Source organism: Sphaerodactylus townsendi, linkage group LG01 (assembly GCF_021028975.2).
Source record: "Sphaerodactylus townsendi isolate TG3544 linkage group LG01, MPM_Stown_v2.3, whole genome shotgun sequence".
Lineage (NCBI taxonomy): Eukaryota > Metazoa > Chordata > Lepidosauria > Squamata > Sphaerodactylidae > Sphaerodactylus > Sphaerodactylus townsendi.
In genome coordinates this window covers 30,716,413-30,739,409 of record NC_059425.1, presented here as the reverse complement: position 1 = coordinate 30,739,409, position 22,997 = coordinate 30,716,413, and the positions used below count along the sequence as shown (strand labels likewise).

At 46.6% G+C, this 22,997-nt stretch overlaps 1 protein-coding gene across 1 annotated transcript in view; it reads right to left on the bottom strand.

The window, feature by feature from the left end:
• The window catches only part of EFR3B (EFR3 homolog B), a 118,116-nt gene that overhangs the window by 21,710 nt on the left and 73,409 nt on the right, over positions 1-22,997 (bottom strand). The window contains 9 exon segments of the mRNA XM_048516679.1: positions 6,683-6,844; positions 8,845-8,974; positions 9,578-9,581; positions 9,653-9,691; positions 9,693-9,731; positions 11,595-11,729; positions 14,335-14,484; positions 18,007-18,128; positions 22,171-22,321. Of these exon segments, the coding sequence (XP_048372636.1) occupies positions 6,683-6,844; positions 8,845-8,974; positions 9,578-9,581; positions 9,653-9,691; positions 9,693-9,731; positions 11,595-11,729; positions 14,335-14,484; positions 18,007-18,128; positions 22,171-22,321 (932 nt within the window).

Sequence of the window (22,997 nt, the reverse complement as noted above, 5' to 3'; positions counted from 1 at the left end):
AAACACGTTTATTGGCGGGCAACTGCCTTCTTTCCATGGAACCAACTTCATAACATGATTCAGCCAATTAAAATGCAACAAATGAGAGGTCATGATAGTCCGTTAGTCAGCCCGAGGCTGAGACAGATAAAGCCTGTGCTCTTTAGCAGAAATGGCAGGCACCGTAGTATCGTACTAGTTCCTAGGACCATGGTGGCGAACCTTTGGCACTCCAGTTGGCCATGCTGGCAGGGGCTGATGGGAACTGTAGTCCACAACATCTGGAGTGCCAAAGGTTCGCCACCACGGTCCTAGGACATTTTGGAAGGAAAAACTGTGTGCAGGTCTGCCGATCATGGATAGGATTTTTGCAACACCCCCTAGGACAGAGCTTCTTCGACAGCATTCATTCACACATTCAGCTCCCAGACAGTAAAGAAATCAGGATCGCTCAGTATTGTACGTGTAGAAGGCAACCCTGCAGAAGTTTGAGATGGTTGGAAATAAGCGAGTCTTTCTGGATTCCCACTGAGAAAGAAAAAGCACATCCCTTTGGAGTCCAGGAGCTGCAGTTTCCCAAGAGAATCTCCCATTCTCTGCTGCTTCCTCTAAAAAGGTATCCATCAGTATCCTTCACAGTGAATCCACACAGGCACTCCAACAGGCACATACAGACTTTCCAGGAAAGGTTTTTTCTCCTTCGCCTTGATAATCACAGCTCCGCCCCCCCCCCCCCCCACGGACTGTCAGTTCAAACCTCAACAGAATTTCCCCCATTGCACCTGAAAGACGACCAGAAAAGAGATTTCCATCTGCATCATGCAGAAGTTTCATTCAATAATTCCTGAGATTACCCTGACCTCTGGTGGCTGCTGGGTGCATACACTCGTACTTAGAAATAATTTTTTTAAAAAAAATCAAATTCCTATTTGGGGCTTTGATGCAGACCAGGGTAGCTTTCACTCAGCCCCAAAATAGAGACGTGTATTGAAAGCCATAAAACATCCACAGATTGTCTTTCCCTCACCAAGGTTAACTGCAGAATGGAAGTCAGAGGCGTGGCTCCAAGGGGACAGGGCGGGGACGCACTGGGTGCGTGCCCCTGTGGGGGTGTGGCGAGGGCGCTCTGGGGCGGGGCGGAGGACACACCAGTGCACCGGCCGCTTTTCCCCCTTGCTACACCTCTATGGAAGTATATCCTCCACTTTCTTCCCCAACAGGCTCAAACCTTGTTGGCAGCATTTAGCTCCCAAACTCACTTTTAGTGCTGGCTCAAGACTACCTCTTAGCATGTTTAGAGAGCGCTGCCCTTGCCCATGAAGAATGACTTCACAGCCTTCCACAGAACTGACAACAGGGGAAGGACGTTATGAGAATAATGTTCAACAGGAACAGAAAGCATACTTAGAAATGCAGAGGCAGATGCTACGCTCAGCTCTGTGCCCAGCGAACAGCACAGGACTGGACTCAGAGGTTCACTCAGGAGTACCACAGGAGATCTTTGTACCTCTGGTTTGGGCACTGGGAGCCAGCCTCATCCTCCACACCAAAGGAACAACAGCCACCATCACTCCTACGGTAGCATACAAGGGGATGAGGACAAGGTTGCCTTATGTGATACAGGTCCACTGTTCATGAGCTTGAGGTAGTGGACAGATAATCCTAAAATCAGCAATTAGGACTCTAAACTTATATCTCTTGCATAGGTTGCTGATAGGCAGATTGCGACCACCTATGGACAGGTCAGAATTTCTGCAACCTTAGGGAACTGCACCTATTTTCAGGGGGACTAAAAGAAGCTCCCCTCCCCCAATCTGTACAACTGCCTGGTGAAGACTGGAAGTCGATAACAATCCCAAAAGCTACGGAAGACAAAGTGTGTGTGGCCCCCTTCCAACTTTGTCTCTATAAATTTCAAACTTCTCCTTGCTCCCCATTCAAACACCCACCTTGCAGAGTATAGAAAAATAAATAGCACATCCCTCCACAGTCTGTAGGACAGCACATAATGCCACAAGGCGAACCGTGCAATCCCATATACATTTATCCCAGTCTAAGTTCAATGACATCAACAAGCTTAGACTGAATCAACTGCGTATGGGGTTGGACTGTCGGATCTTTTCCTGCTGCTGTAGCAAGTGTATGTTTTCTATAAAAAGTGCTATATTCGACAATCATTTCATCAGTTAAGATCTTTCTTAGGGATAAAGACACTCAAAATCCTGCCCTTGGAAGAAGTCAGGAATTTGAGCAGGCCCATTTTCCCTTCCCTTTTTCACTCTGTTCCCACCCCCGGTCCTTAAAAGAAAGAAAGTTAGGCTGAATTGTAAAGCGCTGTGCCTGTTTTCATCCTAGGAACTAGAATAAGATGATTCCGTTGCCTTTTAGAGGCAGACAGATCTTCCCTGTCTGCATTGCAAAAGGTGTTACGATATAAGTGGGACACCAACCTCTTCGTTCTAACTGGAGAGAGGTCAAAGATAGAATCTGGGACCTCGTTGTATGCTAGCCATGTGAAAACTTACTGGGCAGTGATCCCTTCCCTGAAGCTTCTGCCTGCATTGCAAGAGCTACTGGAAGCGCATTAGGTCTAAGCCCTGCAGAAACAAAGCACGCATCCAGATCGCAACACTGCATATCCCTGAAAGATCCGACATTATTTGGTTCAGTCGCTTCAGGGGTTTAGAAGCATAGCCAAACAATTCGGGATGCGTTTTGGCTCTTTAAGAAGGGTTGATTTTAATGGGGCTGTGAATATTAATTTACTGTTTTCTTCTGGTTATTGTGTGATGAGGCCGCTGGGGTGGGGCATGGGCCGAAAGCAAGACTAACTTTTTTTAGTCAAAAAAGTTTTTGCTAAGTTTGGCAAGCCCCAAGAAACGGGATGACATAGAAACAAACCAGAAGATCAGGAAGAGTTGATTCTACTCCAACATAAATGGAAGGAATGAGGACAGAGTCTTCGAGAATCTCAAGCTTGCCTTTAATATACAGTGGAACCTCGGTTTTCATTGCCTTCGGTTTTCATCGGTTTCGGTTTTCATCGATTTTTTCAGTGAAAAATTTGTCTCGGTTTTCATTGGTTTGCCTCGGTTTTCATCGATTTGCAGTAAGGTGCAGGGGTTTGTGGGAAAAAATCACCCGGACAAAGCTGCTGCAGGCCGTGTCTGCAACTTGTTTAATGACAATGTCTTGCCCCATTTCAGACAAATCTTAAAGAGGCGTCAGAAACAGACCTCTTTGGACAGCTTTCTGGTGCGACATTGGTCCACTGACTCAGAAGCTGGTCCTAGTGTTATTGTTTGTTACTGTTTTCAGCATTAAACACTATGTTTATTCACCAAAAAAAATGTGCTTTTAGTATGTTTTTTGGAGTGCCTAGAATGGATTAATTGGATTTACATTGATTCCTATGGAAAAGTTTGCCTCGGTTTTCATCGGTTTCGGTTTTTGGACGGATTACCAACGAAAACCGAGGTTCCACTGTATAAAGTGAAAATCAATACTGAGCTGTTTTGTTAAACAGCCCGGTTAGGAACTTGGATAGATTTTCTTTTTGAGGATGGCTTGCAGAAAAAAATTGCCCAACATGCTCATTTTTTTCCTGCCACTTTGCTACATCGACAGAAACTTATCTCTCAATACAGCCTTGACACATAAGTAGCTTAATGGCACAATCTTGTTCAGGCTCAAAAATGCTCCTCCAGATCAGCCCAGCAGCATCTACGCTGAGAGCCAGTGGGAAGTAGAGGTTAAGAGCATAGTATTTTGAAAACCCAGGTTCAAATCCCCGCTTGTGCCATGGAAACTTGCTAGGTGCTTTGAGCCAGTCACAGTCTCAAGCCCAGCCTATTACGCAGGTGATGATAAAATGGAAGAGAAAAGAATAACATAAGCTGCTTTGGGTCCTCTTAGGGGAGAAAGGTGGGGTATACATTGATTAAATCTTTTAAAAATCAGGAAATATTCCAAAAAAAAATCAGACCACCTGAATGCAGAGCTTTCTCCACTGATTCTCGCAGGCACTTAGCTTTAGGATGTGAAAACTCCTCTATGATAGATGCGCACAGCTATCCCTTTGGATTGGGGAGGGCGCACAGGTAAGACTTGGGGGGAGGGGGGCTCTGTATAGACTCAGATCTTGCTTCTCTATCCTAGCAGCATCCCACTAAAACAGCTAGATCAGCTCCACTTCTCTTGAGGATGACAATGACATCAACCCAAGAAGCCTGGACGAATGACACAAACCCCCTAATGCTTATTTCCAGAATGTATTGTCGAAGGCTTTCACGGCCGGAATCACTTGGGTGCTGTGTGGTTTCCGGGCTGTATGGCCGTGTTCTAGCAGCATTCTCTCCTGACGTTTCGCCTGCATCTGTGGCTGGCATTCAGATCCTCTGAAGATGCCAGCCACAGATGCAGGCGAAACGTCAGGAGAGAATGCTGCTAGAACACGGCCATACAGCCCGGAAACCACACAGCACCCAAACTTATTTCCAGACTCTACTACTCACTGGTGAGGGTTGCCAGCTTTCGGTTGGGAAACACATGGAGATTTTGGATGGAGTTTGCGGAGCTGAGGGTCTTCAAATGGGTATAATGCCACAGAGTTCACCTTTCAAGGCCGCCATTTTCTTCAAGCGAACTGATCTCTGTCACTTCAGGGCCAGTTATAATCCCAGGAGATCTCCAGCTCCTACCTGGAGGTTGGCAACCCTGTCCCTGGTTGTTCTATATTCGAGAACGTCTCACTCTGTGCTGGCTCACCAGGCTTCCAGTACTGTCACTGCTCCACTGGGTTACTCTACATTTCCACAGGATTTCATTTCCCACAATGAAAAACTGGAGTGTTGCTCTACAAGACATCCCGAAACTACTCTGTCCACTGTGATAGGACTTCCTTCCCCATCTGTACCTCCTTTGGGCCACCCATCAAGAATGCCTGCCCACACACAGCCACCTCAATCTGCAGCACACGTTCTCCTCACCGCTCACTGCAAATTAATTTTCTCTTTAATCACTAGCAACATTTTCACAGTCTCCTTTGGATGCTTCTTGGTGGGCCTGAAGGTTTTACTTCTCCTTTATTGCTGTGAAAATTAAGTGGTGTGTGCTTGTGTATAAAATCATAGCGTATGCTTACACACTGCCACTTTTCCCATAGCAGCAGCCACGCGACACACACCAAGCAAAATGTAAGATGGCAGCACAACTCAATAGGGTGACATTTGAGTTTCCTTGCATCCAGATTACTATTTTGGCAAGCGCAGAGATGCTATCCTGGGAGGAGTTTTCCTCTTTCCTCGGTGGCCACAGAACGGCTATGGTGATATTTTATTCTAAGCTTTTAACTTCGAAGCTGATTTTTATGCATGGCCTACCCTAGACAAATAATCCTATTCATAATGTTGTCTGGCTCAGGTGACCGTCCTTTTAAAAAAAATGGTAAGGCCATAGTGATCTTTCAATAAAAAGACCATTACCATAATCGTGGAGATTTACATGCATCTGTTCTTGCTCTGCACAAGAATGGATTCTGGTATCTAGCCTACCTGTTAGCATCTAGAGCAGGGGTAGGGAACCTTTAACACTCAAAGAGCCATTTGGACCCATTTTCCACAGGAAAAGAAAACACTTGGGAGCCGCAAATAATTTTTGACATTTAAAATAAAGATAATACTATATATATTGGGGGGTTTTTTACCTTTTACTCTGCTCATTCTGAGAAGTGCATGGATGCGCCCGCCCTGCTGCCTGCAGGGCGGGCAAGGATGGGGCCGGCGGTAGTTGGTGGGCAGTTGGTGCGCCCGCCTTGCTGCCTGCAGGGCGGGCAAGGATGGGGCCAGCGGCTCGGCTCGTGGAGCCACAGTGCAAGGGCAGAAGAGCCGCATGTGGCTCTCGAGCCGCAGGTTCCCTACCCCTGATCTAGAGAAACATAGTTTTCATAGAAAAGCTTTAAAAAAAGCATCAAATTTCAAGCTCTTACGACTTGGGGCCATTTCTGCGCCCGGTGCCTTTTTAGGTCTTGTCTCAAACACATGTGTGTTCGAACATGTGTAGGGGGCATTCCTTTTATTCACACATGTGTGTACACATATATATACCCTCCCCCTTCTTCCTAGGTAACCTCCCCTTTCCCTTCCCTTCCCTTTCCCTCTTTCCTTTGTTGACCTTCCACGGTCTACCCATCTGGCCATTCCTCTTCTTTCCTTCCCTTTTTCTTCTCTTCTGGTTAGTAGTATTACTTCTCGTTATTGGGATAAAGAGATGAAAGTTTGATGTAGATGGGATTTCCGCCTGAGACAAACAGGAGATAGCTCCTAGACTGCCATTTTAAATTCAAATTTTAAAACCTATTTATACTGTGTTTGTATTATTGTTTGGGATATTATTGTATTAGTGCCTATTGTATGAGGAAGGATGGAAGCCACCCAGAGCCCAGAAGGGGGATATATAAATCACATCAAATAAATAAATAAAACATAAAAAAGCAGCAATTCTGTTGTATAAAAAGACAGGGCTTCGATGCTCTGTCTCCTGGGACAGAAGCAACAAAATGATGCAGAGAAGAAGGCATCAGAGAGAAGCAAACGCATGCAGATTTGTATAGTGACGCAGCTCTGGACAGAGATCTTTCCCTGGTCCTGCTCCGCAGCTAAAGGGGCAGCAACTACCTCAGGACTCCTCCACTCTCCCAGCATACCTGTGGTCTTGATAACAGCTTCCTGGAACATGCGCTCTTCGTGCTCCTTGATGATCTTGGTGCCACCAATCATGGCACAATCATAGCTGCCGGTCAGGGCATAATCGATGCTCAGGCGCAGTTGTCTGAGGAGGGTATTGAATACTTCCAGCACTGTCGGCCCTGGGAGAGGCACAGAAAACTGGAAGGTGTGTCTGTGTTGCATACCAGTTTCTTTTTTTCTAAAAAAAAGATCCATTGAACTCAACCCCCCCCCCCCCCCCCACCCATGCAAGAGTAAACAGGGCTATACTTTCTATAACTGTTGTTCATTAAGTCACTTGCTGTGCAGGCAAACAAGGGGGAATGCACAGAAACCACGACAATGAATTTGAAGTTGCAGGAAGAAGAACGGTTTGGTTTTTTACCCTGCTTTTCGCAACAGTAAGAAGTCTCAAAGCAGTTTACAAACTCCTCCTCTCCCCAAAACAGACACCTTGTGCGGTAGGAGGGGCTGAGAGAGTTCTGACGGAACTGTGACTGGCCCAGGTCACCCAGCAGGCTTCATGTCACAGATTAAAGTCCACCACTCTTAACCACGACACCATGCTGGCTCTCTGGTTCCTGGTGGCAGTTTACCATCATGGATGCCAGTCACAGGTTGCCAATCCTTGCAGTGTGGAAACTGGGTCCCCTTGATAGAGTTGTTTACATACATACTCCACATGAATGGGATTCTATGTAGAAAATGCATGAACCCCCTAAAGATTTGTTTGAAAAGCAATGTCAGAGGAGGCAATCAAAAGAGCAGCAGAGGCAAGGAGGCAGGGCTGCTGACCCCTTTTCTCTTTTCCCTCATTCAAAAGCATTCCCTTCCCCTGAGCTGCTCTCCCATTTAAACGGGAAAAGCATCCAAAAGAAATACTCAGAAATTCTTCCTCTGTCTCAGGTAGGTGAACAGAAAGGTAGTGGCTCGAGTGTCAAATTGTGAGCGGAGAGACTGAGATTTTTTATCCCTACTTCACCAGCAGATTCAACGAACTGACTGAGCCAGTCGCTTCCCTTCAGTCTAATTTGCCTCACGAGGATTTTCAGAAGCCAAAACAGAGGTTGGGAGAACTAAGTCTGTCAGCCCAAGTTCTCTGGGAGAATGGCAGGAGAAAACTGTAACAGGTTGACAGAAAACAGCTTTGGGGAAGGATGGTTTTGAACCGGAAACAGGGTTAAGCCTTCACTTCACTACCCGCAGTGGATGAGCTGAAACTGGCAGCCGCCAGGAACTGCTTTTCAGTTTGGGGAGGGCAGAATTCATGCATTTCCCTCAGGCCAAATAATAGCATTGAAGTGCTCAGTGAGTGCTAATACTGCATCCACTGCTGCTATGCAGGATAACCTACTCCACTTAGAGCGGTAGGGCTCTATCCTGCCAACAAAGGACACTGTCTGGGGGTGAATGAGCTTCCAGCCCTGTGCAGAGCTGAAAACTGAGGCCTTTGTCTTGACAAAGCACTCCCCATGCACCAATCCCCTTGCGCGAGAGGGGCCAGGGCGTCACTGGATCAGCTCCCTGTCACAAGCAAGGGGAATAAGGTGGCAAGTTTGGGAACCAGGCCCCTGATTACCTGTCAATGCAAGCCTCCCCTCAGGGTCTGGCCTCCAGGGAGCCAACAACCCTGGCCATGCTCCTTCCCACCCCTGGGCTGTGACAGACAGAGGGCCTGCTGGTGTGATTGGTTCTGCCTGCCCTGTCTGTCATGAGCCAGCTATCACAACAAAGCAACTGGCCGGAACGCTACAGCATGGTTGTTGGCCACAGTGACGTGGTGGTAGCCTCAAAAATTCAGTTACAAATGCTTTTTCCTGCCAGCCACTCACCAACTGAACAGGGAGCAGACTGGTGGTGCTGTAGTTATACCATTGGCGGTCTGTGACAGAACAGGCAGCCCCTAGGACTGTGCTGTGAGGAGGTTCACTCATGGTAGCCAGCAGCAAGCTCAGGTATGCCCCAGAAACTCCAGCAATGCTGCAGGGTGGTCCCAAAGAGGGCCAGTGGAGGCACAGGAGGCAGCAACCGCTGGCTGAGCATCTCCTGCTGTTCTGCCAGAGGTTTGGGAGTTCAGTTTATTCCCAGGTTGCTTTTATGGCCACCCTGCCCCAACCGGGGCCAAGGCGGTCCTCCTTACCGACTGATCCCGAGGCTGCAATGACAGCCGCCTCCGACAAGACCTCCACTATCCCGGCACGCACGGTGGCAGCACTTCGGCTGTTTGCATCCAAGTGGCCCAGAAGCTGCTGGATCACCAAGTGGGAATGCTGGGGCTGAAAGGAAAGCAGAGAGAAGAGGACACCATCAGTGAGGAGGAGGAGGAGGAGAAGAAGAAAAAGAGTCGGCTCTGACGCCCCATTTTTCTCTACCTTTACGGAATCAGCTTACAATCGACTTCCCTTCCCCTCCTCTCCCCACAACAGACACCTTGTGAGGCAGGTGGGGCTGAGAGAGTTCTGAGAGAACTGTTTCACCCAGCAGACTTCATGGGAAGGAGTGGTGAAACAAATCCACTTCACCAGAGTATGTTGCTCATGTGGAGGAGCGGGCATTATTCCGGCTCTCTAGACTAGAATCCACCACTCTTAACCACTACGCCACACTGGTTCACAAGGGCAGATAAAAGTCAGAGGGCCAGAAAGGATAAGAGCTGCACCTAAATCAGGGGGCTGTGGGGGGAGGGGGAGGAGATGAAGAATGAAGAGGTTTGCCTGCTTGATTAGGCCAGCATTAAGTAGGAGCATACCTGCCTGTTTCCTACAAAGGTAAGTTTTACACATACACTTCCCTTGATGATTTCAATGGTCTATGCCAGATACAAGATCAGTGGTAATTTGGGGGAGCTAAACACGGCAATGGGTGAGTGATACTTGTCTTTGCGGGCTGCACATTATTCTTATTATCGTGACAGAATGGAGCCAGTGATGTTTCCTTGCTAGCTTTACTTCTGGATGGCGGCGGAGGCAATCTTGAAGCAATGGACAGTATTCTTTTGGCTCCCATAGCGAGTGGTTATCCAGGTGGCTTAGGGGGACAGAAAAGGGCAAAAGGGTCACAAATTCTGCACATTTAATCAACACACACAAAGAGGGACTTCCTTGGCCACAGACTGGCCATTTGGAGCTCCCTTGCATCACAACATTAGGAGTACAGGGTGGCAGACATTCCAGGGCACAAGGACCAGATGTGAAAAAGAACAGGAAAAACTAGCATACCATAAGCTGTCTAGAGCAAGAAGATACTATGTAAAGTTTGAAAAATAGGGGGGAGTTTGTCCTACGTTTGGAAAGTGGCACAAAGAACATTAAAAACTCTGCAAAACATAACCACTCTTTAACTGAAAAGCAATAAATGGAATCAGTGTCACATTCATTGGCCAACCAAACTAAAGACATTTCAAAGTTCATGCACTTTTTTGATCATTTTTTTGATGTTTCTCAGCATCAGCGATGACCTGGTGACATTCATCCCCCCCACCTGTAATTACCATCCGTTGTTTAGGCCAGTGAATAGGTGACTCACATGCCCTGCTTTAGTAGGAAGCCCTATCAGGGGGACTGGCTAAAGCAAAATAGAGCTGTATATTTGAAACTAGTTGTGAGCGAGCCAGCTCTGTGAGTGGAGAGTCACAGTGACAAAGAGACCATAATGGGAAGCAGTTCAGTATCTGTGCAAGTTTAGCAGAAGGGCGAGGAAACCAGGGCCCCTGGTCCTTACCCAATACAGGAGAAGCACAGGGCACAGAAGGCTGGGCACTTATCCGTTTCCATCTCCACAATAAACATACCAAAAATAAAGTACCAGTTATGAAGGTAGAAAGCCAGGAGGGGTCAGAGGGCTAGCCAGTGTGCTGCATGGAGCACCACATGTATGGCTGTCTCTCTGCTGGACAGAAGTCCTGAGTGTGTGCTCAGTGCAAGGAGTGCCTGGCTCTCAAGGAGCAAGTTCCTTGAGACCAAAGTAGCTCAGCTGGAGGAGTGAGAGGTTCAAAACAGGCAAAAGGAAGTATTTCTTCGCACCACAAACAGCTAAGTGGCGGAACTCCCTGCCCCAGAATGTGGTGATGGTTGCCACCTCGGAAGGAGCGGACATATTCACGGAGGCCTACTGGAGTGGTCAGTGGGAAATGGGGTAGGCCGATGACTCGTTGGTTGGAAACCATTAAGAGGGACATGGGCATGAACATCAACCAACTGAAAGAAGTTGTAGCAAACAGGGAAGCATGGAGGGGACTGGTTTACAGAGTATCCAAGAGTCGGACACAACTAAAGAAGGGAGATGAGAGATTCATGATGCATACCTATTCTCTCCAGTATCAGAGGAGCATACCTATTTTATGAGGTGCTGTGGAGCACAGGCAAGATAATGCTGCTGCAATCGTCTTGTTTGTGGGCTTCCTGGAGGCACCTGGTTGGCTGTTGTGTGAACAGACTGCTGGACTTGAATGGGCCTTGATCCGATCCAGCATGGCTTTTCTTATGTTCTAATGTCTATACCCTGGAGGACCCATTTAGTTGCCTGGGCTCTGTGAACCTGTCCATCGCTTCTTAAAAACAATCACCACATTTCCAAGGACTTCATGTGCTAAGCAGCATGCTCCAGCAGTGGCCATCAACTCAGAAGGAAGAGGAAATCCAAACCCACTTTTTCATTTAGTCTCCCCCAAATGCCCTTCTTACTACAATTCCAGTCCCACATGGTTTTTGCCCATGAAAGACCTGAGATTCCCCACCGTAGCTTTTTTAGGTGATCAGAGTCCTTCCCTTCTCACCAGCAGAAAATCTGGTTGGGTCCAACCCAATGCTCCTCCCACCATGCTCCACTGCACCAAACACACTACCAGAGAGAGATACCCAAGCAGGCTCAGATGACAGTGGAGGTACTTACATCATGACAGGCTTGATTGCATTTTTTATGTTTCCGTAAGCTGCCCGACCCAGCAGCTCCCGCAGACATCGCTCAGACAGTTCTGCTGGATTTTCTTTCTCCTTCTCAGTGGATTGCAAGGGAGAAGGAGAGCGGCTAAACAAGAGAGGAGAAGAGGTGGCTGCATTGCATATCAGGGGCCAAGTGACATTTTTTAAAAATTAAACATTTTAACCCGAACCCCCAAACAGAAAATATATCTGTCTCGATAGGTGGGTGTGTGGGTAGATCTATATCTTCTTACTTCCAAACAAAATCTCAACAGTGATGGCAAGTCTGTGGGTGAACATCTACAAAAGATTTCCAAATCTCTAAAAATATGACAATGCACAATTGTCATTTAATGCCCTATGTACAAATGTTGATAAAGTTGTAAGATCCTAAATCTACTAGATGACGGAAGCTGGGCATTTATCTCTCCAGTGTGGTAATACAAGTCCTTTAGCAACGCTAAGGGCACAGAGACCTGATTTGGATATCCCAGCCAAGCCTGACTTCGTCAGATCTCAGAAGCTAAGCAGGGTTGACCCTAGCAAATATTTGGATGGGAGACCTACAAAGAATAACAGGGTCAGGACATGGAGGCAGGCAGTGATAAACCACCTCTGAACGTCTCTTGCCCTGAAAACCTCACCAGAGGTCATCATAAGTCAATGTGATTTCACAGCAAAAAAGAAAAAGAAAAAGGCATGGAGGGTCCCATTTTTGTTGGCTGTCAGTGATCCTCCATGATAGTTTAAAAGCCCATAGTTTAAAAGAACATAAGCATCCTCAAAGATCAATTAATATTCTAATGGGTTCAAGGTGAAGGAAAAGAGATTCTACCTAAACATCAGGGAAAACTTCCTGACTGTCAGGGCTGTTGGACAGTGGAATGCACTACTTCAGAGTGTGGTGGAGTCTCCTTTGGAGGTTTTTAAAGAGAGGCTGGATGGCCATCTGACAGGAGTACTTTGATTGTGTGTTCCTGCATTGCAGGGGGTTGGACTTGACGGTCTTTAAGGTCTCTTCCAACTCTATGATTCTAATGCCAAACCGATATGAGTAATTGTTCTCTCCAAAAGATCAACGCATACATTTAAGAGGTGCTCTGCATAAGCTACAAGGTCAGAAATTAGTCTCTTCACTTAGTTCTTTACTAAAAATGCACTGTGATGTCCAGTATAACCTAAACACAACTTTTTGCTGACTAAGTCACAGTTTGAGGTCCACAGAAACAAGAAATATTAAATTTAGGGCAATATAGCTCTGTCTGCCATTCATTTCCAAGACTCTGCAAATCATTAATAATCAACATCAAATATACAAAAACTATTTTAGGTTTCATTTTCTGCACTGATTCAACGTTGGGTTCCAAGGGTAAGGGAGACCATGAAACAAGGAAGAATTAGGACTAATAAAAGGAAACACTTCTTCACACAACGTGTGATTGGTGTTTGGAATATGCTGCCACAGGAGGTGGTGATGGCCACTAACCTGGATAACTTTAAAAGGGGCTTGGACAGATTTATGGAGGAGAAGTCGATTTATGGCTACCAATCTTGATCCTCTTTTATCTGAGATTGCAAATGCCTTAACAGTCCAGGTGCTCGAGAGCAACAGCCGCAGAAGGCCATTGCTTTCACATCCTGCAGGGGAGCTCCCAAAGGCACCTGGTGGGCCACTGCGAGAAGCAGAGAGCTGGACTAGATGGACTCTGGTCTGATCCAGCAGGCTAGTTCTTATGTTCTTATGTTCTAAGGAGTGTTATAGGGCCATATTTAGGTATCAGCAAATGTTGCAGATGCAAATATCACCATTCAACAGAGGCTGACGAGTCATATTTAGACCTCTGCTGAGAAAATAACAAACACTCATCATCATAGTAACCTGATACAAAGTAAAAACTCCCCTATTTGCCCAAGCCTGCCATAAAAAATATTTCTTGCCTTTTTATTAGATCTGTATTGGCTTGTAATGTTAATTTAGTCTGTGGAAATGGGCCTAATGGATATCGTCATGACATTATGTGCCTTAATTCTATAACTGTAGTGATTGCAGGAGGAACATGACACATGAGGAGGAGCTGCAGCTCAGTGGCAGAACATTTGTTTTGCATGGAGGGCATCCCAAAGTTCAATTCCTGTCATCTCCAGTTCAAAGGATCCGGAATAGATTACATGAAAGACCTCCGCCTGAGATTCTGGATAGACACTGCCAGCCAGAATGGACTAGGTTCTCCACATGTTCATGGACTACAATTCCCATCAGCCCTTGCCAGCATGGCCAATTGTAGTCCATGAACATCTGGAGTGCCACTATACCGATCTTGATAACTGAATAGCCTGACTCAGCATAACTTCAAAAAAACCTTTACCAATAGAAGTAACATACCTTTAAAAATAAAATGGGATAGTAATTTCATTCGTCCAACCCAAAAAGTCCCCAACTTTCTATGTAAACCATTCATCTAGAGATAGCTCCTCACTGGAAAGACGCAAGGCTAGAGCTGTGAATCATACAGAGACACAGCAGACAGCCTCCTTGATGACTGAGTCAGCCTGGATTCTCAAGAACCTTTAGCTGATTTGTTTCAGGTCGCATCCCTATTTAGAAAGGGGTGGTCTGGGTAGACTCAGTGTTATCAGTCTGACTGTAGGATTCTTGGATCAAAGTATCACAAACCCATGAATGCAGGAACAAGGAGGAGTGCCTCTCTCACCTTTCTGCTTCCTCTGTGTGCTGCAGATTATACAGCAGTGAAGGCACAATCTTGTCCATGTGTTGAGGGTCCCAGATATTGGCCTGCAGTTCATCGTTGACTGTCTTTCGGACAACCCCCTGCAGACCTTTTATGCCAGACATTCGGATCCTTGGAAAGGAGAAGGAAGAACAGTTGCATTTCAATACTAAAAAGAGCCTTACCAAGGAAACCAAAACAAGCAATATGTATACCCAAGGAGGATCAAATTTGGAATGCAAGAGGTTCTTCTCAAGTAAAACAGGAGAAATAAAATCTCTGACTTAAGCAGGAGGCAGGAACAAATATCATTCTGACAGTTCCCAACCCTTTGATTTACAGAAATAAGAAAAGGAGAAAAAGCTTTGTGTGGTGCAAATATGAAAAAACCGAGAAACAGGCTCCTGTCCATGTAAATATTCTTCTCTGCTCAGTGCTGTTCAAAATTGCTTTTAATTTGTTTCACTTCCTTTAGCCCTGTCTCTTTAATTATGCTGATTGCAAACCCTCTGAGGAAAGAAGCGTGCAACAATGGAAGGCAGGCTGTCATCCTGAATACACTTTAAAGGAAGAAAAAAAGAACACAGCCCTCAAAGAAGAATGGATCTCATGAAGTGTGCTTTTGTTGGCGGTAAAAACACACAACTTCAGCCCTGTTTCTGCAATTTAAAATTTCACCAGTCAGGCTGATTTGCTTACCTCGTGATATTTCTTTTGTGGCACCCATCCCTGAGAAATGCGAGTCTAGCTGTTGTAAATGTGTACCCTGGTAACCTCTAGGCTAGAAGATCACAACAATTTACTCTGCATAAACCTACCTTTGAAAGGGTCTGAGAATTACAAGTCAGGGACCCCGAATGCCGTGCCTATATGACTCACTGGTGCCAGTTGAAGACAACATAGAGATGCCGTTCTGAAGCCCCTGGATTGGCTACCACCAAGTTCCCAAACAAAATTTCTAGTTTTTCAGCTTCAAACCCTCAACAGTCTGGTTTTCAATGTCTGGAGGAACACCTTCTCCTCCACACTCCCTTTCGTGTCTGAAGAGGACATATTAATCCCACAGCAATCTAAACAAATGGCTGTCGCTATGTCTTGTGACAGTGAATTCCATGAATAACTCACAGAGTGAAGAAATACTTGTTTCTGCTTTCCCATTGATCCCTGAAAATTCAAGAGCAGCCTTCCAATTTTTTTGAGAACAGCCCGTTAATTTGATATCAGCAGAGGAGATTTAGCTTGTCCCTTTGATGAAGAAGAATTTGGATTTAAACCCCACCTTTCTCTCCTGTAAGGAGACTCAAGGTGGGTTACAAGCTCCTTTCCCTTCCTCTCCTCACAACAGACACCTTGTGATGTAGGTGGGGCTGAGAGAGTCCTGAGAGAACTGTGACTAACCCAAGGTCACCCAGCAGGAATGTAGGAGTGTTGAAACACATCTGGTTCATCAGCCTCTGACACTCAGGTGGAGGAGTGGGGAAATCAAACCCGGTTCTTCAGATTAGAATCCACCTGCTCTTAACCACTATACCATGCTGGCTTTGAGATCCTTGAGATGACATAGCAGGAACTCTGCTGAATCCAACCAATGTTGTTGCCAGCAATGGTCAGCTGGAAGTTTCTGGAAAGCTCACAAGCATGGCACAAAAGTAATAGGTCCTCCCCTAAATGGTATTTTGAGGTATTGTCGAAGGCTTTCACGGCCGGAATCACTGGGGTGCTCTCTCTTCAGATCCTCTGAAGATGCCAGCCACAGATGCAGGCAAAACGTCAGGAGAGAATGCTGCTAGAACACGGCCATACAGCCCGGAAACCACACAGCACCCCGGTATTTTGAGGTACATTGCCTTGGGCCATGGTTGTTCCTTTCAGTTTGTGCAGTCTCTTCCTAAGCTAGCAGCATCACAGTGTTGTGAACTCTACAAGCTAACTGTGGGCTCTACAGACTAACTGTGTGGAGAAGAGCTTCCTTTGGTCCACTGGGAACCCACTGACAAATCAAATTTAATTGGCATGACACTTCTAGCTTGACAAAGAGCAGCTGAATAATTTCCAGACGTCAGAATCAGGAGAAGAATAACACAAACTAAGGAGACAAGTTCGGTGCAGCTAATTGTCAATTCCGTGCCTGCTTCAATAGCCCTCTTGCTGTGAGCCAGGCCAACCCACCACCCTCACCCTGACCTTGGCAACTCATTATCCCACAACCTCAGGAAAACTTCTCCCCACATCCAGCTTTGTCAAGGGGTGAGAAGCAGCAATTAAAGTACATCCTTGGCAGGCTAATTGCAGGCTGAACAACGCTCCGAGAACAGCTGGGTGGGGGCTGAAACAGATCTGAGGCTGCAACAGGGCAGAATTCATTACAGAGGGAGGGGGCGCTTGCTTCCAATGCAGCAGAACACAACTCTGACAGCTATAAACACTATTAACCTGGTCCCATTTTTCCTAATTAGTCCTTCTGGGAAGCAGAGTCATCCCCATGTAAGGAAAGGGAGGTGCTTTTCAGTGCTCACGCATAAGGTTAGGTTTTCCATGGTTAAGTTAAATGTTCCACTGGAAAACCTTACAGTCTGAGGTCAGGATGACCCAGGATTGTCTGATCTCACCATATATTGGAAGCTAAGCAGGGTAGGCCACAGTTAGTGCTTGGAATCACCAAGGAAGTCCAGGGATGCTATTCAAAGGCAGGGGCTGGCAAATTACCTCAGCCCATCTCTCATTTTGAAACTGTGATTACCATAAATTGGCTGCAACTTGACAGCATTTTTTTCACCACGTAGCTCCTTTGAAACAGCAGGAGAAGAACAAGCAGACAGGGACAGAGGCCCACTATAAAACAGGTTTCCATCAAGGCTGATGTACCCATTATGGCCATCTTATGAAATTACTCTGTGTACCCTGTTTCCCCGAATATAAGACATCCCCTGAAAATAAGACGTAGTAGAGGTTTTGCTGAAGTGCGAAATATAAGGCATCCCCCAAAAGTAAGACGTAGCAAAGTTTTTGTTTGGAAGCATGCCTGACGCACAGAACACAGAAAAATAAGACATCCCCTGAAAATAAGACATAGCACATCTTGGGGAGCAAAAATTAATATAAGACACTGTCTTATTTTTGGGGAAACACAGTAGGCCTATAAGGCAGCAAATTTAGACCTCTCCCCACGTTCCCAAAATCGAGCCAGCTTAGAGTACTGAAACATGCACTTCCTTGAAATGAAATGTGATCTCAGTAGGGCCCCCAAGTGCAGAAACTCCAGATGCAGTCAGAGTGTTATCTTCACATTTTTGCCTAGGCCATTGTGATCATCAGGGTTAGAACCCACAGCAGGTCCTGAACTTGAGGTCTGAGAGCTGTCATGGGGGGAACTCAATCTGTTCAGCAATTCTAGCCAAGAGATGGAAGTGCAGGGCCAGTCCCAGAATAAGGGAAGTCACATGGGTTCAAAAGTCAACCAAGGACAGAAAGTGGGGGGCACCTGCCAGGTTTGGGTTTGCTGACCATTTTGGGGGGAGGAGAGAAGTAAACTCTCTTCCTCAGAGTGGAAGGTTTTCAGGACTTAGCCCCAATGGAGTAACTGTGTGGTGAGCAAAAGAGACTAGCTGAGAAGGAACTTGGATTTGAAAGAGGCCTCATGAACTTAGTACTCACTTTGTGCGGATGTCCAAGTCGTCATGGCTGGAGTGACACATCTCACTGAAGCGGGACACAAAGAAGTCGTAACTCCTGTGATAAGAGGGTGTGTCCTCCTCAATGTTGGCAAACTTCACAAACTAAGGAGGAAGGAAGACAAAGAAATGGGCAAGAAGAAGGAATGAAGAGAAGAAACTGAGAAATGCTGCCTCCATCGACCTCCTGCAGCTTTCTGGGAAAGATAAAAGCTGTAGATTTTTTCATTTTCCACATTTGTTTGTGGAGACAGTTTTGAGGTAAAGTTGACAAAAACCAAATTTAGAAGGAGACATTCCAAAACAGGCTGGGCATAGGCAAAACCTTCTGCCCAAAGTAGCTGGAGAAATGCGGAAACCTCAAACCTGTTTACACCACAAAGGTTAATTAAACATCCTGGATCCATAGCAGGGAACAGAGCTGGGACACCAAGAACTATTGGGAGCAGCTGGCAAAGCAGAGTCCGTGAATTTGGGGGAAGCAGGCCAGAAGGCAAGTTCATATTCAAGTATCTTACACTGATCACTGATTCATCCGGCCCAATCTTGTGTTTTCTGACTGACTGACAGTGACCCTTTCTAAGATTTCAAGTAGGCCAACCTTGGCACTGAAGACCTCTAAGCCAGAGGTAGAAAATATGCCACATACAAAGCCAGTCCATTGGTCCATATACCCTGGTATTGTCTAATCCAACAGGCAGCAGCTCTTCAGGGTCTCAGGTAGAGAAATGCCTTTCCTAAAATAGACTGCCTAAAATTCTTTACCTGGAGATATCAAGGATCGAACCTGGGACCATTTGCATGAAAAGCAGGCGCATGGCCACTGAATGTTGGACCGACTCACTACATCAGGCTATACTTCCGTGCCTTCTAAAAAAATACAACCCCTTTATTTTTCTTATCCCCTCTTTCAACACTCTGCAAGAAAGGAACTTGGGGAGGAGTTCTCACACACTGAAGCCGTGGGGTATATTGCTCCTGCCTGTGAAACTGCCTCACCACTGGCCTCTGCAAAGCAAGAATTGGGGATCAATAAAAAGGTCTCCCTTCCCTGCAGTCCTAAGAACAACTATATGATACAAATTTTGGCCGGGCAGGTTCCTGCCTCCCATCTTCATCCTTTCCCAGCAGCTGAAGGAAACGGCTCTTTAAAAATCTGCCGGGGCCCAATTTGGCTTGCAACCACAGCATGGGGAACGGAGAGGCTCCTGCTCCTCTCCCTGTGCCATTTTCCTGAGCTTCAGGAAATGGCCCCAATGGGACTTATTTGCCCCACTCTGGGTCTGCATTTGTGATCCATGCACATTCAGCTACACAAGGAGGCAAACAACACCCTGCCAGGACTGATCTGACTTGAGAAAATGGTGCACGGAGAAGAAAGGATGCCCTCCTCTCCCCACATCACAGCCCCAAGCTGAATTGTCCCCATTCCATGTAGCTGCTGCGTGGCGGGGTGGAAACTGAGTCAACTTGGTCCCAACTTATAAAAAATTATATCATGTAGCAAGCCTTTTGAGAAGCATTCACACAGAACCCCTAGGACCGTGGTGGCGAACCTTTGGCACTCCAGATGTTATGGACTACAATTCCCATCAACCCCTGCCAGCATCACCAATTGGCCATGTGGGCATGGGCTGATGGGAATTGTAGTCCATATCATCTGGAGTGCCAAAGGTTCACCACCACTGCCCTAGGACATGCTTAAGTTCCCACCCGCATTCTTCCCCATACTGTATAACCTCTGTTTCCCCTCTGCAAGTCCTGGACCCAAACCACTGGGCCCCGCAGTCTCCAAAATTTAAATCCATGCCATTCAATTCAACCCACTGAAGCAGATTTCAAGAGACTTTAGATGCCTCCTCTGCTGCCAGCTGGGTGTTCAAGCTACATACTGAAGCTCTGCTTTCCCTCAGTTGCATTCCTTATTCTCTCATCCCCATTTCAGCCTTCTTCTACCACCTCTCAAGGGTTTTGCTCAGAAGCATTTGCTGTGCCGTCTCAAGCTGTGGTAAGGACTCAGGAACGGGCCCCGCAGTTGTCAGAAAGGCTTAGAATAGCTCAAGGCAGGCTTCATTTAGAAACATTTGCCGGCAGGCCCGCGTGAGGTTTGGTCAGGCGCCAGCTGCATGCAGTTCTGAAGATCTTTAAGAAGCAGACAGACTCCAGTGCTGACGTGCCCAAAATATCCACTCTGGCAGACTCTACAACCATTCCTATCTCAGTAAACTGCCAGAGATCTTCCACCAAAGATTTGTCAGGTTGGGCTAAGCCAGTGCGTGAAATTCAGCCCAGTGACAGGCTCTTTAACTTCAATTCTCCCCACCCCATCTATAGCTCCCCCTCCCCAGCTCCTCTGCAGTTTGTCTTCCTATTTTGCAAAATGCCCACAACTCTACCGATGGCCAGTCCTTCTGCATCAGTTCTCTGCAGTGCTGTCTCCATTTGTGAATGGGCTCAGGTGAGCTACTTTCTTGAGGCATTTCAGTTGAGGCAGGGCTGGGTGAACGGCCCTTTGAGCTCTGAAAATTGGCTAGCCTGCTTGTTCATCCTGCAGGGGCTCTTGCTGCTCTGGGCTCACCCCCTGTTGAATCTCTGGCTGGCCTGAGCTTCTCTCACCCTGCTCTTCCCCTGAGGATTCCTCTGTCTTCAGGGTAAAGCCAATGATACAGGCATTCTTTTGGGTTCTGACAACCCATCAAGCCTCTCCTATCTTTTTGTGGGATCTTTGCCTTTGGCTTTGCTATTCTTTGCCTTTGGCTTTTCATACCCACTCAGAACCCATCTGGTGGTACATATGTTGGCCATTCATTGTGTGTGTGTGTGTGTTCTGGATCTGTGTATGCACCTCCACTTGTGTGTAGGGCTCTTTCCTTTGCTCCTGAAAATGCTGGTCATTTTCCTCTTCAACGCTGCTTTCCTTCGACACCCTTTCAAGACTGATAATTAAATCGGCCATCCCTGAAATTCTATCCGGTTTCCTCCCTTTTCTCTTAGCCAGTTCACATATGCTTTGTTGCCTGGTGTTCAATGCTTAAAATACAGCTCCTGTTCTACTTTTTTTATTCTTTAATAAAATCAATTTATTATTATTATTATTATTATTATTATTATTATTATTATTATTATTATTATTATTATTATTATTATTATTATTATTATTATTATTATTATTTCAACTATATACCACCTCCTATCCCCGAGGGCTCAGGGCGGTGAACAACAACAAAATCATACAAAAAACATAAAAAAATCTTAAAACAGGGTACATTCTACAGTAGGGGTCCTCAAGGAAGACCCATATATACCAATTCCTCCTCTTCCAAAAAATGAGGAGGGGTCCCAACGATGTTAGGGGACCCTACTAGCAAGGGGGGGAGGGCGGGCATTATCGGCGGCTGGGCTCTCCAAAGCGTCTCCCGTGGAATAATTACGGTTTTTACAGGTCTCCCTGCGGATCCCCTCTCCAAGGTCCCGCTGCGAGGGCCCAAATAGCTGATGGTAATGTGGTCTCCACCAGTGTCAAAAGTGCTAGATAGCCAAAGTGCCCTGGCTCCGTGTGGAGGCCAGCCGCCATCGAGGGGCCGGGGATCTCCAGTAGATTCGCTTCTGCTGATCACAGAGGACGCAGCCGGGACATATGGGAGGTAATGCGGGTCCCTAAGGTACAAGGGTCCCGGGCCACAAGTGCCCTGTAAAGGGCTTTAAGGTCAACACCCACACCTTTGAACATTTCGGAATCTCGATAGGTAACCAATGGCAGGCGGCGCAACACAGGGGAGATATGTTCCACGGAAGGCACTCCCCAGGAGCGAACCTCACACTGCATGTTGGACCAATTTCTAGTTTCCGGATCAGGCTTAAGGGAAGGCCACGAGAGCAAGGTTAAGCAATAGTCTCAGTCTAGGAGGGTGGACTGTTCAAGCATGGATCACAGTGGCTAGGTCAAATGAGCAACTGCCTGCTCATTTGAGAGTTTTCGCACAAGATGATCCTGGTATACATAGGTTACTGATCTCAATTACACCCTCTCACTTGCTGTCTCCAGCTAATTCCCCCAACTAAAGGGAAGTCTGCCTATTTAGGGGTAATGTCTGAGCATTTTCTACTTGCACAGCCAAGTGTGAACCAATCTGAGTGCGCTGCTTACCGAGTTGGTGCCGAGGATCTGCAGGTCAGGCTTCTCGGACTCCAACAACTTGGCCACCATCTTCAAGAAACTCTCCACAAACAGGTTGATGCTCTGACAGTGGCAGGCCATCAACAGCTGGTCCAAGGCTTCCATAGCAATGCAAACATATCTGTGGGCAGGAGGAAAGAGGGAAAGGAAAAAAACCCCAGAGTGATCGGTTAGGAGGAGACAGGGGAACAGTCACTAGAGGAGTCTCGATACCACGATTGATCACAGCATGAGTCATACTGCATGCCAATTATAGACTACATACTGTTACTCCCATTTAACTTTGCAAATCAACACGGATGCAAATGAATGTACTGTAAGAAGAACAACTCAAGAGGCAGTCTCAAAGCTAAGAATGTGATTGTTACAGGAAGAAGGGGGGATTGCTGTATAAGTTTTGATGCTGGTAGCAATTCTGTGTACCACTTTAGACCTCCTTTGTTCCCGACCGGCTATTTTTAAAAGGAGCACCAAGAAGAGACAGGACAGTCAGTAGGTGAGCGGCAGCCAGTGTTGAAGAAGACAGCAAGCTGTTCTCATAGTTACGAGACACAAGACACTGGGTAATGGGAGTCACTGAGATGAGGCATCAGAACAAGGAAAGGAAGCTGGGAGCCCTGGTTCTCTCAGTGGGCAATTCCTAGAAAGGCCAGGTGGTGGCAGCAGTTGAACAGAAAGGACAAGAAAACTCCTTTGGGTATTGGGAAAACAAGGTCGGGGGCAAGGAAAACTGTGGGCAGCCACAGGGGCCCAGACACACGGTGGAATAGGGCCTGCAGGTCACAACAGGCCATTCT